At 40.0% G+C, this 15,544-nt stretch overlaps 1 protein-coding gene across 2 annotated transcripts; it reads right to left on the bottom strand.

Moving 5' to 3' along the window:
• Positions 1-4,104: 4,104 nt before the first annotated feature.
• LOC105057526 (VAN3-binding protein) lies at positions 4,105-8,404 on the bottom strand. 2 transcript variants are annotated; one of them, XM_029268248.2, is made up of 7 exons: positions 7,905-8,404; positions 6,970-7,092; positions 5,250-5,643; positions 4,915-5,166; positions 4,768-4,817; positions 4,614-4,671; positions 4,105-4,520 (listed from the first exon to the last, which is right to left on the bottom strand). In XM_029268248.2, the coding sequence occupies exons 1-7, from the start codon at positions 8,199-8,201 to the stop codon at positions 4,312-4,314; spliced, it is 1,383 nt and encodes a 460-aa protein (XP_029124081.1). In that variant the 5' UTR covers positions 8,202-8,404; the 3' UTR covers positions 4,105-4,311. The 2 variants fall into 2 exon arrangements, with proteins under 2 accessions (XP_029124081.1, XP_010938481.1); XM_010940179.3 differs by having other exon boundaries at positions 6,970-7,095; positions 7,905-8,402.
• Positions 8,405-15,544: the final 7,140 nt, after the last annotated feature.

Here is a 15,544-nt window from a genome sequence, read left to right as displayed (position 1 = left end):
CCTGTATTAAAATCTGACGGCGAAAGATTAACCCTCTCTTCTTTCTTATCCAGCACATAAATATCATGCATAATCTTCTCTTTCAGCCTCTATTGGCCTATTCTCTTGCCCCTCAACCAAGAACGAACGAAGAGTCCTCAAATTCCTCAGCCAAGTTTCTGCAGAGTTACAATCATCGCCATTATGCCTCCAATTCGCCGTCACTATGTTCTCGAGGCCTGGCTCATCAAGCACCAGGATTCAAAAGCAGAAGATCTAGGTGCTAGGAAACGAAGCTTTACAATCTAAAGCAGGGGGCACGTGGTCCGATGCCGAACTCATAAGACCACTTTGAATTGAAGCCAGAAACAATTCCTCCCATTCGGTATTAAAGAGAAACCTGTCCAACCGAGCCAACGAGGGATGTTCCCATCTATTGCTCCAAGTGTAATCCCAACCTTTAAGATCAAGATCAAGAAGGCCCAGTTTGGAAATAAAGTCCATAAACATGCGGCTGTCTCTAAAACAATGCTGACCCCCTCTTCTATCGGCAGGCTGTATTGGTGATATTGAAATCTTCCCCAGAGCAACCAAGGGCCCTTCAAAGCGGTGCACAGGCCGTCAAGCTCATTGAAGAAGTCGTCACGAAGATCCCTATTGCATGACCCAAACACGGAGGAAATACAAAAGGAGCCGCTATAAGATGAGAATACCTCAGCTCCGCAAACAAGGAGAACACTGATTTAATGGACTTTTTGGGAGAGAACCTCCGAGAATCCCAAACAATAACCATCCCACCGCCGTGCAACGGCATCCAAACAACAACATTCATCTATTCTCGAACCACCCAAAGCTTTAAGAAACCTGGAGGAAGGTTGCATCACCTTCGTTTCATGTGACAAGACAACATCACACTCTGCACCAACCAACAGGTCTTTGATAGACCGTCTCTTCTCCTTCGCTTCGATACCTCTAACACTCGACGAGACCACCCTCATGGGTCACAAAAGCACTCCTTCAACACAAGGCGCAAGGCCCACAAGGGAGGTATTCTGATCTATCTCCAAACACCAGAACCAAGCCCAACGAACATCGCAGCCCCGCAATCCGTCTCTCAAAGCGGCCAACCAGAATTTCATCCAACAACACCACAGATAACATGCAGTGCACAAAAAGACTCAACGAACAAAGCCATAACATAACCACTGAAGCTAACAATAACATGCGGTGAAGGCTCAAGGAGAACCGGAAACAAGAAGCAAGAGAGGATCGGAGTCAAAAACATAACTGCAACAAGAGAGTACCAAGAACCAAAAAACACAAACATTGCAAACAACCAGCCAACCCACATAAAGCTTCAAAACAACAGCAACATACCACCCAATCCGAGGTCTTCTATTCTTGCACCGAGGCCTTAGCCTTCTCCAGATCCAAAAGACTCTGCACGCGCGACCTCATTCGCCAATTCATCTGAGGAGAAACCGCAAGCACGTCCTCACTCCATAAGAAGCTGTTGGGGAACAGAACTGAGAGGGCGCTGAGGATCAATCTCCGCAGGGTCCATTTTTCTCGCTTCTCTTCTTCCTTCTCTCTGGGATTAGTTAGGCGGTGACCTCCTTTACTGCCCCTAGAGCCTTCGTCCTGGAGGAGCGGCGAGTTAAGGGAGAACCCGGCTCCATCTCCCTAAGCCAAGCTGGTAGCAGGCCCGGAGGCCTCATTGCTATCGGTGTGGCCAGCTAGATCACGCCAACAATGGGTGCCAATCTCTTCGGGAAGAATTGGAGATCGGGGGTGCTCATTGCAACAGTAAAATTTCTTTGCCTCCCCGTTGGTGGTGGAAGGGGACGGTAACCTAATGGAACAAGGGGCTAGTGGCGATGTGGTGGCCACCGTTGTCCGACTGCAACTCAAGCCGTGGGTGGCCACCTCCAAGATCCGGCAACCATGGCCGACTAGGGCAGGGACCAAGTTGAGGAAGCAAACCGAGTCCAACCCAGACTCGTCCGACCCCAACTCATCTCCTTCCTGTCCGAGTTCGTCAGGCCAGAGGGATAGCTCGCTCAGCTCGCCATCTGACTCGGACAAGTGGCAAAAGCAAACCAAATTCGCCAACTGCAACTCATCGGAGAAACAATGCAGCAGGCCCAAACCAGGAGGAGTCAACTCAACCGAGTTGGTCGACGTTCCAGGCACTTGCTAAGCTAGGCCTGGTTTGTGCGGATATGGAGGTGGGCCGGGTGGAAGGGCCAAGCCCATGCGACCAATACATGCAAATGTGAGTGGGCTCTCACTGAAACGGGCTAGGAGCCCAACCCAGTCTACCCTGGCCTAAAAAACCCAACGGATCCCTGCGCAAAACCCAGGTCTTCATGGGCCGTGTGAATCGGGCCGGGTTAGGGTCAATCGGGAGTGGAGGCCAAGAGTTCCATGGGGGCGATTTCTGCCGCTCCAACGCCTTCACCAGAGGACTCTATGCCCGCAAAGGGTTGCACCACCCTAACCCCCACCCCCGTCGGCCACCGGTGCCACCAGAGATTTGCTACCGGTCACCGATCACCCTTACCACCGAAGCCTAACGAGGCGGATGACAAAGCACGGTGGGAGGAGGCTTCCGGCAGGTCCGACAGGAAGAGGCTTCCGTTGATTAAATATTGAAATAAATCTTAAATTTTCTGTTGATTAATATTGAAATAAATCTTGCTGATTTCCTTCTATAAATCTGGAGGAAAAGGAGAGCGCTGGGATCCTGCTTCAAAAGGCTCTACAGAAGGTAGAACCCCAAGAACTCTTCAACTACATGAGCTCAATCTCGGATTCTGCTGCTTTGGCAATCATTTTTTGTCATGCTTTAGGATAGGTGGGTTAGAGCATTTTATGATGACTTCAACACCACTATCAAGGATCAAGATTTTGGCTGCTGGTCTCAATGCTAGGCTTGGTGGACCGTTGAGGGCTTCATTGTTCCAAATGAACATCTTAATGCAGCATCTTCTTTCCCTTCCATGTCATAATGGACTTCATTCATGAGCTCCATTTCAAAGATATCAGCTTGACAGTCTATAATTGCATTGAGTTCGCTGTCTGAGACTACTAAGCATGCACAATTTAGAAACAGGACCCGCAACTGTCCCATTCTTGTTAAATTTTCAAAAGTATTGGAGCAAAAAGTACTCATGGGCTTACTTTGTTTCAGGTTGTCAAGGAGATATCAAAGAAGTTGAGCTACATGCCATGGAGTAAAAACCATGATATGTAATAATCGGTAATGTAGAGGATTTCATCCAACCAAACAGAGCATCTTTGATGTTTGTTGTTGCTATTGGGCTTACCTTGAACACAATCTGGGCTGCCAAAAGGGACCATGATTTCAACTTCCTAGGCTACTTTATTTTTGCAGCCTTACTGGTGCCGATGATATACTGCTTTTGTCCAGATCCAGCATACCTCATCCCTTCCCTCTGTCATGCAACCTTCCCAAGGTTTGTTCTCCCACTTCCTTTATGACCCGGACCCGAGCTTCTCAGCTATACTCCCGCAGATTTTCATCCCAACTGAGGCTAGAAGGACAACCAGATCAGGTGGTATAACTGGTCTATGCTGCCATTTCTTGGCATCTAGACATCCTCGACCTTTTTCACGGCTCTGCTAACAGCCTTCAGTGCTGGTAATTCATGAGCTGTTGGACGCCTTCATTGGCCACTCGGTGCCTTAAACTGCCACTGACACTGAACCTTGCATTTATGCATGGTCTGCATTTTGGTTATGGATAAAAGTATTTTGACTGTTTGCTTTGACATACCGTAAGGCTTTCAAAATGTTAAATGTTTCTGAGAGTGGCCTTGTAGTGTTGAATGGTCTTTAAATTAAATTACTGAAGTATTTATTTGTGTAGGTCATTTTGTCAATGTGAATCACATACAAAGGGACAGAACAGCCTGTGATTCTCTGGCCTCTGTAAAAACAGAGGGGAGCCCACGCAGTCATGCTCTTTCCACTAAATGGTTTGCTTTTTTTTCAGTCAAAGATTCTTCCCATCCACAACAGTGTAAGAGCCGAAAATGTTTCCTTTTTCTGCCCCTGACGCCCTGATGGTTGTATAGGCTTATAGCATCACAACTCTAAAAATAAAATCAAAGAGCAAACCCCTCTGGTTGATTTGATCAACTTCTCTTTTCCTTTTGTACAATGGAAGATGGAACCCACTTCACACATATCTTTGATTACAAACATTCTTGCCAAGCCATTAAGTTCAGGTGGGTCATGCACCTGATCATTGGGCTCCACAGCTAGCCATGACTGATAATTTGGCTGGCATGTCGGCAGCTCTTCTTGTTAGGCGAGGTGCTTCCTCTCACCGACAATGTTGAGGAGCCTCGATACTCCTTGCGTCCACATCTCATACTCCCTCTGGCTCCTGCATTCAAACTCTATGACCCGGCGCTCCGCCGTCTTCAGCCCAAAGTAGCGCCGCTGCTCTCCACCTTCCAGCAAGTGTCGGCCGGGCCATGCTTGGATATCCTTGCAAACCTCTATAACCACACCTGCAGCAAACAATTTCAACCTCATCATGGGACCATGAAAATGAAACAGAACTGCAACATTGGAATTCTAGTAATGAGGGCCATGGGACATACACTTCTTCTTCTTAGTGATAGTTCCAGCAACATGCTTGCTTTTCATCTTAAGCGTTACCTGCAGGCTCAGCAGAACACAGCAGTTTAACACGTTGGAGTGAGAATGGTAAGAATGAGAAACAAATGCTAGCAAGCTTTCACAGCACCACCTTACCTGACCCATCCGATTGATGTAAACTGAGACGACCTTCCAATGAAGTGCACCTGCCATCATAATAACAAACACCAAAATCATCAATTTTGATCCTTCCAACCACTCTAATTTCAACCATTCATGTGAAGGATGGCAATCACTGAATACCTTTCCGGGTGCGTTTGAGAAGCTCGGTCCCTCGGGCAAGAAGTTCCTGACTACAGAGACCTAGGAAGTTCTCCTCCTCCGGTACGAGCTCATCACTGAAACTGCTCCCATTGCTATCCAATTCCTTCTGTTGCTTATTATGGCGATGATTGTGGTGGCCTCCCATCCCTCCCTTCTCCACCGGGATGACCGCTGCTATGTTCCACACCTCTTTAAGTGCTCTAGCCTTTAATGTTGCCGCCCCTCGCAGTGCTGCCAGCCCATAAATTATGTTATCTCTCTAAATTGTATAACTAACCATTAAGGAAATCTCCACAACAATAATTGTAATTTACCAGTGGCAGCAGCTGCAGTCAGAGTGATGATATCCCCAGGGGTCCTAACATTAACAGCAGAACCAACTACCGATGCCAGGTGTTCGCGCTCGGCCCCCATGGACTCAGCAGCTTCAACACACTGTGCAGCTACAAGGGTCGCGGCAGAAGCAACTGCCATATCGGTCCTGGCGGCACGGTCATCCTTGCCCGACCCCGAGGCTGCAGCAGTGGCGGCTGCGACCGCCGCGACCGCAGCAGCAACACCGGCCACCGAGACTGCAGCATGGAGCTGGGCATTCTGGGCCCGGGTCTCCTCTTTCTTCTTCTCCCTCCTATCCTTGAGCCACCTCCCCACCGTCTTGCTGCCGCCTCTATATGGTTGAGGTTTTGGCGTGTTGCTGGTGCGGCAAAACTGCATGCAGGCCATTGCAAACGATTCGGCTCAGTTAGCACGGTTGAATTAGTCCATTGCAAGTATTCACTATGCGTTTCCCATGAGTTCCCCTCCTCAGTCACCATGTTTCCTATGAGTCTTCCAATTAAGAGAGACAACGCCATTCACTTCTTTCGATCCATCTTTCAGGCATGGCTTTTCTCATGAGATTACTCCTAATTGAGAGAGATTATTGATGGAACCCAATTTTCTTTTTCTTTTTACAAACGAATTTTATATCAACTCTAATATGTGCCGTTTTCTTCCTCGGGAAACTTGATAAAAACTACTATTCCCAGGACAGAATCATGAAGATGGTCTATGACCTCAGCCATGGCAGGAGCCACAGGGAACTTTCTTCAATGACCAATTTGCCCTTGCCATGAGATATATAAAGAAGGAATGGCACCATGGATTAAGCCAAATGTTATGGGTAGTGTCGGTAATTAAGGCAAGGGGAGGCAACCACGCCTGTTCGTGAGAGAGACGACACCAGGGGTGGCTTCTTTGACGGGGCAGAGGGCAGACAGCTCTGTGATGGAATCAAAGCTTCTTACGTCCGAAGCAAAACAAAAGGCCACGGTCCAACACAAGTTAAGCTCACAGAGCTACAAAACAAAAAAAGGATGGGTCCCATGACCAGAATACACCTCCGTATTTTTTCCAATGCCCAAAATACCCACTCGTTATCCTCACACAATCTTTGACTCTGACCTCCAAAGGACAAAACCAGCTTTGTCTTGTAATATAACAAGTAAAAAGATGATCAAGGGGGTACTCTGTGAACAGCAAATTATGATAGATGCATAGTGGATCACCAATTACAAGCCAAAAATGCTCCTATTAATCCAAAAAAAAAAAGGAACAAGAACAAATGAGGGAAATCAGGGGGCGTTTTTGAACAAGATTGGAAACTTGTTTACGTTTTGTGTCAAGGAATCTGTATCGGACTAAACATTGGCAAGAAAACAGAGAGCCAAAGCTCTCAACCTCCTAAAGAAAGGGGCCATTTCAATTACACGCCTGGGGATAGATATGTCAGTTGTTTTATTGGAAGAAGAGAAAGGCATGACAGTCTCCTCTTTCTCTCTCCGTGGAAAATTTTTACAGAGAGAGCCTGAGAGCTTGGTCGCTTTGTCTTCAGTGCTCCCGCTTCCAAAGAGCCAACTTTATTTTTTAAACAAGGAATGAACGGTGTAGGAAACAAAAACAAAATAAACAAACAGAGAGAAAACGAGCAATCCTTTTCTGAAGATAAGAAAATATTTTTAGTTTGAGAGAGAAAAGATAAGGAAAGGAGGGGACCTTGACGTCGTCGATTTCGGATGGGGAGACGGGAGGGCTATCGGAGAGAGATCCGCCGCTCTGGCCACCGTTCAAAGGACCGCTGCTGTGGGACAAACGCCCAGATGTGAGCGGTGACACTTCCTGCTGTTGAAAGGAAAAAAGGAAACAGGGGAAAAGAACAGAGTAAGAAGGAAATTAATTTATGAACAACGACAAATAAGAAAAAAATCTGACCTTTTTTTAGTTTGGGAAGTCTTTATAAGTTGGAAATTAGTAAAAGAGAAAGTTTTAATGGGTAAATCCGAGGTAACCAAGAAGAATCCAAAAGATAGGTTCAAGAGAAACCTTGTTGAGAATGCAAGAAAAATCAATAAGAGCAAGTAGGTCTTGACAAATTAATGCACTGTTTTCATGTGGATTCACTTCCTAGTAGTCTACGAATTTACGGCGGAAGCATATGATGCAAGCACTATCTCCTCTACTACTAGAATAAAACAGAGCATATATAGAAACCCAACATTAAAGTTAAAAAAAGACCAGAGAACGTTGTCAGCTCAAGAGCTCTGCTTTAGGTTATCTGAACCAGCTAACGGATTAAAAAATAAATAAAAATTAAGAATTAAAAAAAAATCCTTAATCACAGGACAGATGAATGAAAAATGTATAAAAAAGCCAGTATAAGCTTGATCTAAATCGAAGAAACCCGGATTAGAAACTGGTAAAAGGAGCAAAAAAAAATTGGTTTTTGTTGGGAAAATGGATGGGAAAACTCAATCAGGATTAAAAAAAAAAAAAGCTAAAAACTTTATCTCCGTAAGTATTAAAAAAGATATGGAGGAACAGATTCAAAGCCATATATATGAGAAACAATCCAAAAAAAAAGATTGAAGGGAAAAAAAAATCAAATAAACCCAACTATTTCCTTGTTTCACAACTTTCGGATACCCACTCACCGACTGCGACATTATCCTCTCCATGACGAGCTGCGATGTAGCAGAGGAAGCGAAAGAGAAGGTGTTCCCAGCGACGGCAGCCTCCTCCAGCTCGCCGGCGGCGTCCTCCGGGATCGCCATCGCGACGCCGGTGGGCGCCGGTGGGAGCGGGGGTGCGAGAGCCTTGGAGACTTCTAAGGCGGAGGCGCTCCAGGAGCGGGAGAGAAACTCCATTGGGTCGCGGGGGGCCTCCGGCGGCCGGAGGGCAGCGGCCGGAAGGGGAGGCTCCGGCCGCCACGGGTCTCTGTGGTCGTCCATCCGGAGCGGCTCGGCGGTGGTTGTTGGAATTGTGATGATGCAATTCAACGGGTCGTGATGGGGTTTTTATAAGAAGAGAAAGAGAGAGAAACGAATCGGCTTAGAATGTCAGAAGGCGGGGAGGCGGGGGCCGGGAGGGAAGAGAGAGAGAGAGAGAGAGATGGGTTGGTTTTGATAAGACCTGCGCTGTGTCCTTCTCCAGTCTCCTCTAACAATTCTCTCTCTCTTCTCTCTATCTATCTCTTGTAGAGTTTGAACTTTGAAGTACTGAAATGCCCTTGGGTCGGATCGAATTGCCAAAGGAGATTTTAGATGGGTTAAAAGGAAGATTAAAATTTTTGGGTGGTATTAAAAGGAGGAGCAACCTTTGAGTTTCCTCGAGGAAAACTTTTGTTTTTGGATGAGTAATTTCTTTTGATGATATTACAAAGGTGGAGTCACCTTTGAGTTACCTTTCCGGTTTTGATCGATGGACAGGGCTATAATGGGCTCTTGGGTCTGATAAAACTATGGGCTCACAGTATTGACCGGGATATTTTGATGCTTGTCATCTTTACATGAAATCCACTGTCCCGTTCTATTAATTTACATAATTATTATTTTTTAATATATATTTAATTTTTATAAATTAATTTTTTATTTAAAAATTTTATATAATTAAAATATTTTTATTTTTTAAAAAAAATTATGATATCAACGTAATATAACCCAAAATGTCATAATATAATCTAACATATTATAATATGAGAAAAGTATTTTTGTCCAACTACTTTCCAACCGCATTTAATGTCTGGAGATCGATATTTTCATTTGAAAATTTTGAATAACGAAAATATCTCTATTTTTTAAAAAAAATAATGACATCCTATACATATTATAAACATAAGATGTCATAATACAGACATAGAATGTCATAATTTTTTCAAAAGATTAAAATATTTTTGTCATATAAAATTTTTAAACGAAAAAATCGATCTGCAGATATTAAATGATTGTTGGAAAGTGGTGACTATATGGACCAATCAGATGAAACGATATACTTCACGTCAGATTTTTTAAACCACCCACGGTGCACAAAAAATTTTCTCATCTTTAATTAGATAAATACACATCAAATGCTAGCGGGTACAGTTTCTTGTTTCACAACTATAAGCAAAATTTAAATAAAAAATATATTTTATATATCAATGATCCTTTGTAATAAGATGGAGGGCCAAAAACCAGAGACTGAGGAGCAACTAGTGATTGCTCAGTTGTATTGGTATCATAATAGTAAGGATGAAAGAAGGATTCTATGAGGCTATTATAACTCTGGGATTATGCTTGAAAAATTTAAATGATTAGATGTATTTATTCATCTAACTAGTGATAATTAGATAAGAATGCAGCAGGATTTGTACAATGATTGCATCAGTTTCTCGCTTTCATATGGTTTGATGTAGCATGTGTTCATACGAAAAAGCTCATTATAAATCTTACCATCTCACATGAGCCACGCCAATGTCTGCGTTATGTCAACTTAAACAATTATCAATGTGATTGCATACCAATCTTTATACAAAGTGACCAAAACGAACAATTTGTATAGCATGAATCAACACATGTTTCCGGCCACTTAATACATAAGCTAGAAACCTATAGATCACATGATTTTAGTATATAAATAATTTTACATATAGTAAATCAAATAGCTCTAGTTGTCAATATCGGGCACATTGTTTGATCAAGATTGACCATATCAGTATATAGTGATAGCTGTTGTGCTAAGGCTCCGAAAGATGCTAATGTGGTCGAAGATGGAGAAGAGTCCTAGCATCGAGATGCTGAGATGGATCGAAAGAAGTCTATCCCTACCGGAGATTCTTCGGAAGATCCTCTAATGCTTAAATCAATCGAAGCTTGAGAACAATAAAGGAAAGAGAAAATAGGCTGAGTATTTCATATCTCGATGGTCCCCTCATTACCTCTTTATATAGAGGTAGAATAGTAGGGCGTTATGTAGAGTGATAAGCCAAATCATTATTTGTTATACTGTTAGGATAGAAAATTTGAAGATTCTTAGTCATAGGTAATAGCCACGTTCTAACGACGATTTCAGATAGTGGGCTACATGACTGAATAGATAGGTGATCTGAGATTGGCATACGACCGAGGTCTTAGTCGGAAATACCCTCCTTGGTATCGATCGTGAAAAATCATCCTAAGTGATCAGTAATGTTCCAACCTTGAGGTCGACTGGCATCCGAATTGGGAGATCGGATGGGAGCTGACGAGATCATTCCTTTCCAGTTCTCCATTGCAGTCTTGATGAGTCATTGGACGTAGTCATCAATGGTGTATTGATGTCCTTAGTAGGTAGCCAAGGGTAACATCCGAGGACGAAGTCTAACAAAGTTGCCCACTCTATTATCGAGATATTTTGATAATATTTATCATTTGGAGTCTTCCTCGATATCTCAACCGAATCGAAGAGTACGTTCAAGGATGTGTCCTAAGAACAATAGCCAAGGTGGTGTGACCCCGTAACAAAACCAAAACAAGATCAACTTTTCATGACAAGATTTCTTATCCTTTGAATTTAAATATTTATGTTCAAGTATTTAGTTCATTACAATTTATACTTTTGTTAATATTTTGTATAGTATTTACTTTATTTATATTGTCTTAATCTTTTATACATAATAACTTAAATATCATTTGTTTGTTCTTTCCTATCTTGTTGTATTTTGTATTATTCTTGTTATGATATTTGTTTTATATTTTTCACTGTATTTAAATTCAATTTATGTTTTTTCAATTTCTTATGCTTATTTTTGCAATTGTCATAATTTATCTATGTAATTATTCTGTCTAAATTATGTAATTGTATTTTTTCTCATTATTTTGTTACTTATTTTGCCTTGTAGTTCATTTTATTTATTTTTCTTATTTCATCTATCTATCATTTGTTAATATTTGCTCTTGTGTTCCAATTTATCTTGGTTTTATTGTGTTTCTTTTTTATATGTTTTTTATGTATTTACTTTTACTATTTTCTTTTTTTTTTCCTAAACCTGCATTGCATCATAGTTTTTATAGTGGAGACCCCCAAACAGCTCCTAATGTCAAATAATGATCCTAAGCCAACAATTGATTCAGCGACTATAAGGTAAAGAAGTTGGTAACCAAATTGTAAAAAGAACGGAAATGAATCAGCAATTTTGATGGACATCTAATGTTCACAATGAATAAATGTGCATAGGGACAACAAAGAAGTGGTAATTAGAAGCTAAAGGCACGTGTTTCATGGACAAGCCATCTTTTTGCTAACCATTTCATGATTTGATTTTTTTTTTTTTTTTTTCTCTCCCAAAAGTGGGTATTTTTTAGGCATACGGTACGTAGATTTGCTGTCGCGGCCTAGCTTTACATGGAAAGCTTTGATAGGGTGCCCCGAGGACAAGCATTGACTGTTTACAAGTGTCTCAGCTTTATACTTGCATTTCCATTTTTTTTCAATATATCTTTTATTATTATTATTATTAAGGGTGCCTCAGCTGCACAGGCTTAACCATATCTTTGCCGAGTTTGACTGAGTCTAAAATTATTAACCTACTCAAGGAGTTAATTGAGGGCTAAGGAAGTGTCGAGGAAAATATATAGAGTCATCACCTGAGATCTACTAAATGAATTGTCATGCCAAGCAATGTTGTGATTATAGTGTCCAACCAGCGATCTAGACGATGATATATTTATTTATATCATAAATGAATATCTCAAATATATATAGAGAGAGAGTATCAAGTGAGAAAAATGACTTAATGTAAAAGATAAGAGAACATAATAATAACCTTTAGATTTACATCAACGATTCGATAAGTGTCATGCACGTATTAAAAAAATAAAAAATGAATGAATGAATAAACCCTAAGAGTATTTGAACAGTTTGGACAACTATGTTCTCATATGAATCTTTGATATGGATATAAGGATTATTATTATGTTCTCTTCTCTCTTACATAAAGCCACTCCTCTTACTTGATATGCTTTATATATATATATATATATATGTTAAATTTACTATCAAAATATTCTTAATTATTTTTAGACAAACATTATTTGAAGGTCATACTGCTAATGATAGTTTTAGTGATTGTTAATTAAAAATATTTTTAAAGTAAAAAATCACTGATGACTAGATTTGGTTCCATTCTCTTTGTTGATTATGTTTGCCAATATGCTAATAAAAAGGTTGCGATACTAGCAAGGATTGATTGGCCGTATCATATCAAAGTAGTTGAGATAGTTATAACGGATGATTTTGCAAGACTATGAACAAATTGATTAGCAAATCTTGGTGTATGGGTCACCATGAATTTATGAAGATTTAAGCAGGACGTTTTTGAAATTTAAATTGTTGAAACAGACACATAAAGGCTAGAAGAAACAATCTGCCAATAGAAACTCACAAACATTATTTGCATCACCCTACAAATATACATGCTAGCTCCATTCTTTTTCTAATGCTAAAAAAAAAAGTCCCTTAAAAGTTTGTGCTTCTATTTCTTTAGGCAAACATGCTCAGAAAATGATGTCCTACATGGTGAAATAGTAATTGATGTCGAAGCATCTATATTGCATCTGAGCAAAAGACTTCAAGAGATTACCTTTTTCTCCCTTTGCTCAAGTGTGCTTAAGATTCTTTATTTGAAACTTACTGAATACTAAAATAATATATTTTCTTTTTAAATTATATATATATATAGAAATATGGTTTATTTGCATATTTACCGTTCGAACATTATCATTTATATGTATCTTCAAATTATTCTAGTTTTGCAATAATATAATTTTATTTAGATTTTTGACTGATGGTGCTCATAAATATCTTAAATGATAAATAATTCTACTATCTTTTTGACTTGATTGAAACTCAGATCGCTTGTTCCAATTCTAAGCAATTTTACTAAATTTGTCAATATTTATTTTCAATCACCATCTAATGAAAACTCAATCGACACAAAAATTATTCTTTCCCAAATCCTAATCCACACACTTGACCTCTTCAAGCAAACTTAGCTGGTCCCATGTACGATCCAAAATAGGATTCAGACTGTATCTTTCGTGCGAAAAAATGATTAACCCTGTTTTCGTGACACTAACCATTAGATCATAATTCATACAAATCTCAAAGTATTCTGAATTATCTCTTTTTTTTGCCGGCATAGATCTCATAGTAGCTATTGTATGATCTAATTCGGTGCACATCATGAAAAAAAAAAAAAAGAAAAGTACAATCTGAACCCTTAAAACGAGGACCATCGATACATCAGTCTAATCCGGTTCAAGACAGAGAGATCAATGGAGTTCCATTCTTCAATCATTTGGCCATGATCACAGTGGCTAACGTGCTGTTAGGTACCAAGGTCAGAACGTGCCCAAGAGACCATGACTTGACAAAGAATGGACCCACACAACACCTGTGTTAAGAAACCTTATGGAGTAATTCAAATGAAGTTGGATGGAGGTTACCCCTAATGCATTCAGCACTACTTGGGTATGTCATCATTTGGAAGAAAAAATTGGAAAATGGAATAAGTTTCACTACATCACATTGATTGTCCAATGCATTTGATTCACTTTTTTTTTCCTTCTTTGACGGGTGAAAGCGGTGACACTTCTTTGAGTGAAGCCCCAGCCATGAATATATGGGTAGGTGTGGTCCACTAGGGTCGCAAAGATGAACCTTCGTGTAATCATGTGGAGAGTTCACCTATAGATGAAAAATTATAGAGGGTACTGAAACTATTGCTTGATGGTCCAATCTTTTGGTTGTCTACAGGATAAGTTTATGACAAAGGATTTAGACAATTAATCTAATCATGTTTGTAAATGAAGGATTATATTTTGGTGGTCAGATTTGTCAAGATGAGACACTTCTTTTGAATGAGAAATGTTCTAAGAGAATAAGACTTGCAGAGAATGGGAATTGATATGAAAATAAGATTACTCCATTGAGATTTAGATGCAATGACTTCGAAATATAGAAACAGACATTTTTTTTATAGCATGAGACTTGTATTAAACCGCAATCATTGGTTATCTTGGTGCAAGAGTCTAAATTTTTTTTGTTTTTTTGGCTCACATTCATTTTATTTACTAGTGATTCTTTTTACACTGATGAGATTATTTACCGACTGATAAAAAATGTTCTGCCATTTTTTTTTTTTTTTTGGTTAATTGAGAAACTCATGTTCTGTATTTCTGACCGTGACAACGTATCGTTTCAGTAACTTTAGCTATATTTCCTATGCTCATACTTGGTAGCTTTGTTTCAATCCTTAGACCCATGACTAAAAGAAGACGGCTAGTCGATGGGTAAAAAATAAAAAGAAAAAAATGGTGACCACCTATTTGCATGGTCTACACTTTTTTCATTTTCAAAAATAACTATGATATATCCAATCATAAATATCACAATCAGATTGTGATCAATCTCAATAGATTCATACTACGGTATCTTCTAATTTATATAAACTATAAGTCAAATCTACTCTAAAACTATTATTAACAATCTAAAATCTCATCCAAAAATTTAGCTTAGATCTTTGCTATTGTGAAAATATCTAAGGTTTATTCAATATATGGGTTTAAACATATGCCGTCTGCGATCCCCATACTTATAAAATAATTTATGAAAAAAATATTTTTAAAAAAAAAATAGCAATTTGAAGAAACATACAAGATGGCGCTAGTCTTGTTTGGATGCAAAAAGTTGGGTTGCTTCCATCCCTCCACAAGACTTCAAATTTTGTTCGTACACATGCAAGAGCCTATCTACCCCACATCTAAAACATATTTCCAAGATTTCGCCTATGCACGTGAAAAAGCGGCCAATTAAACGTCATTTGCCTCGAGCCGGGCCACCAAAATGACATGGAGAGGGGTAAAAATAAAGGACCTCATCTTTTGGCGTCTTTGCTCGTCCATCCCAATAGCGTGCCAATGGAACACAACTGGAGTATTAAATTAAATAATCTATCACAATGATAGTAGCAAATGATTATATATTTTGCGAGTAGGGCCAAATTAACGATCAAGGGGAGCCACGCAAGGCCACATAGGTTGATAGGATGGCGTATTGATGGTCTCTAATTTTGGTCTCATTGAATGGACCAGTCCAATAGCTTTTCTTTTTTTTTTTTTTTTTTTTTAATGAGAAGGAAACTAATGGGAAGGTATTTATCGTGCTTTTTATTCGAACAATTTAAGTTCAAATGAGAGGTATTTGTTATCAACTGCACATATGTTTCAGGATTTAGACTGGTCCATTAGATCTGATCTATATAATAATTTCTTTTAAT

This window comes from Elaeis guineensis, chromosome 2 (genome assembly GCF_000442705.2).
Source record: "Elaeis guineensis isolate ETL-2024a chromosome 2, EG11, whole genome shotgun sequence".
Classification (NCBI taxonomy): domain Eukaryota; kingdom Viridiplantae; phylum Streptophyta; class Magnoliopsida; order Arecales; family Arecaceae; genus Elaeis; species Elaeis guineensis.
Note: the sequence above shows the minus strand (reverse complement) of the source record. Positions and strands in the feature narration are given on the sequence as shown.

Bases quoted from the DNA above. Each gene is read 5' to 3' on its own strand.
- LOC105057526 (XM_010940179.3), bottom strand. From the start codon at position 8,201: ATGGACGACCACAGAGACCCGTGGCGGCCGGAGCCTCCCCTTCCGGCC. The intron at 7,096-7,904 runs GTGAGTGGGTAT...TCCTTTCAACAG, and splicing joins AGAGGATAATGTCGCAGTCG to CAGGAAGTGTCACCGCTCAC. The intron at 4,672-4,767 runs GTAAGGTGGTGC...CTGAGCCTGCAG, and splicing joins ACATCAATCGGATGGGTCAG to GTAACGCTTAAGATGAAAAG.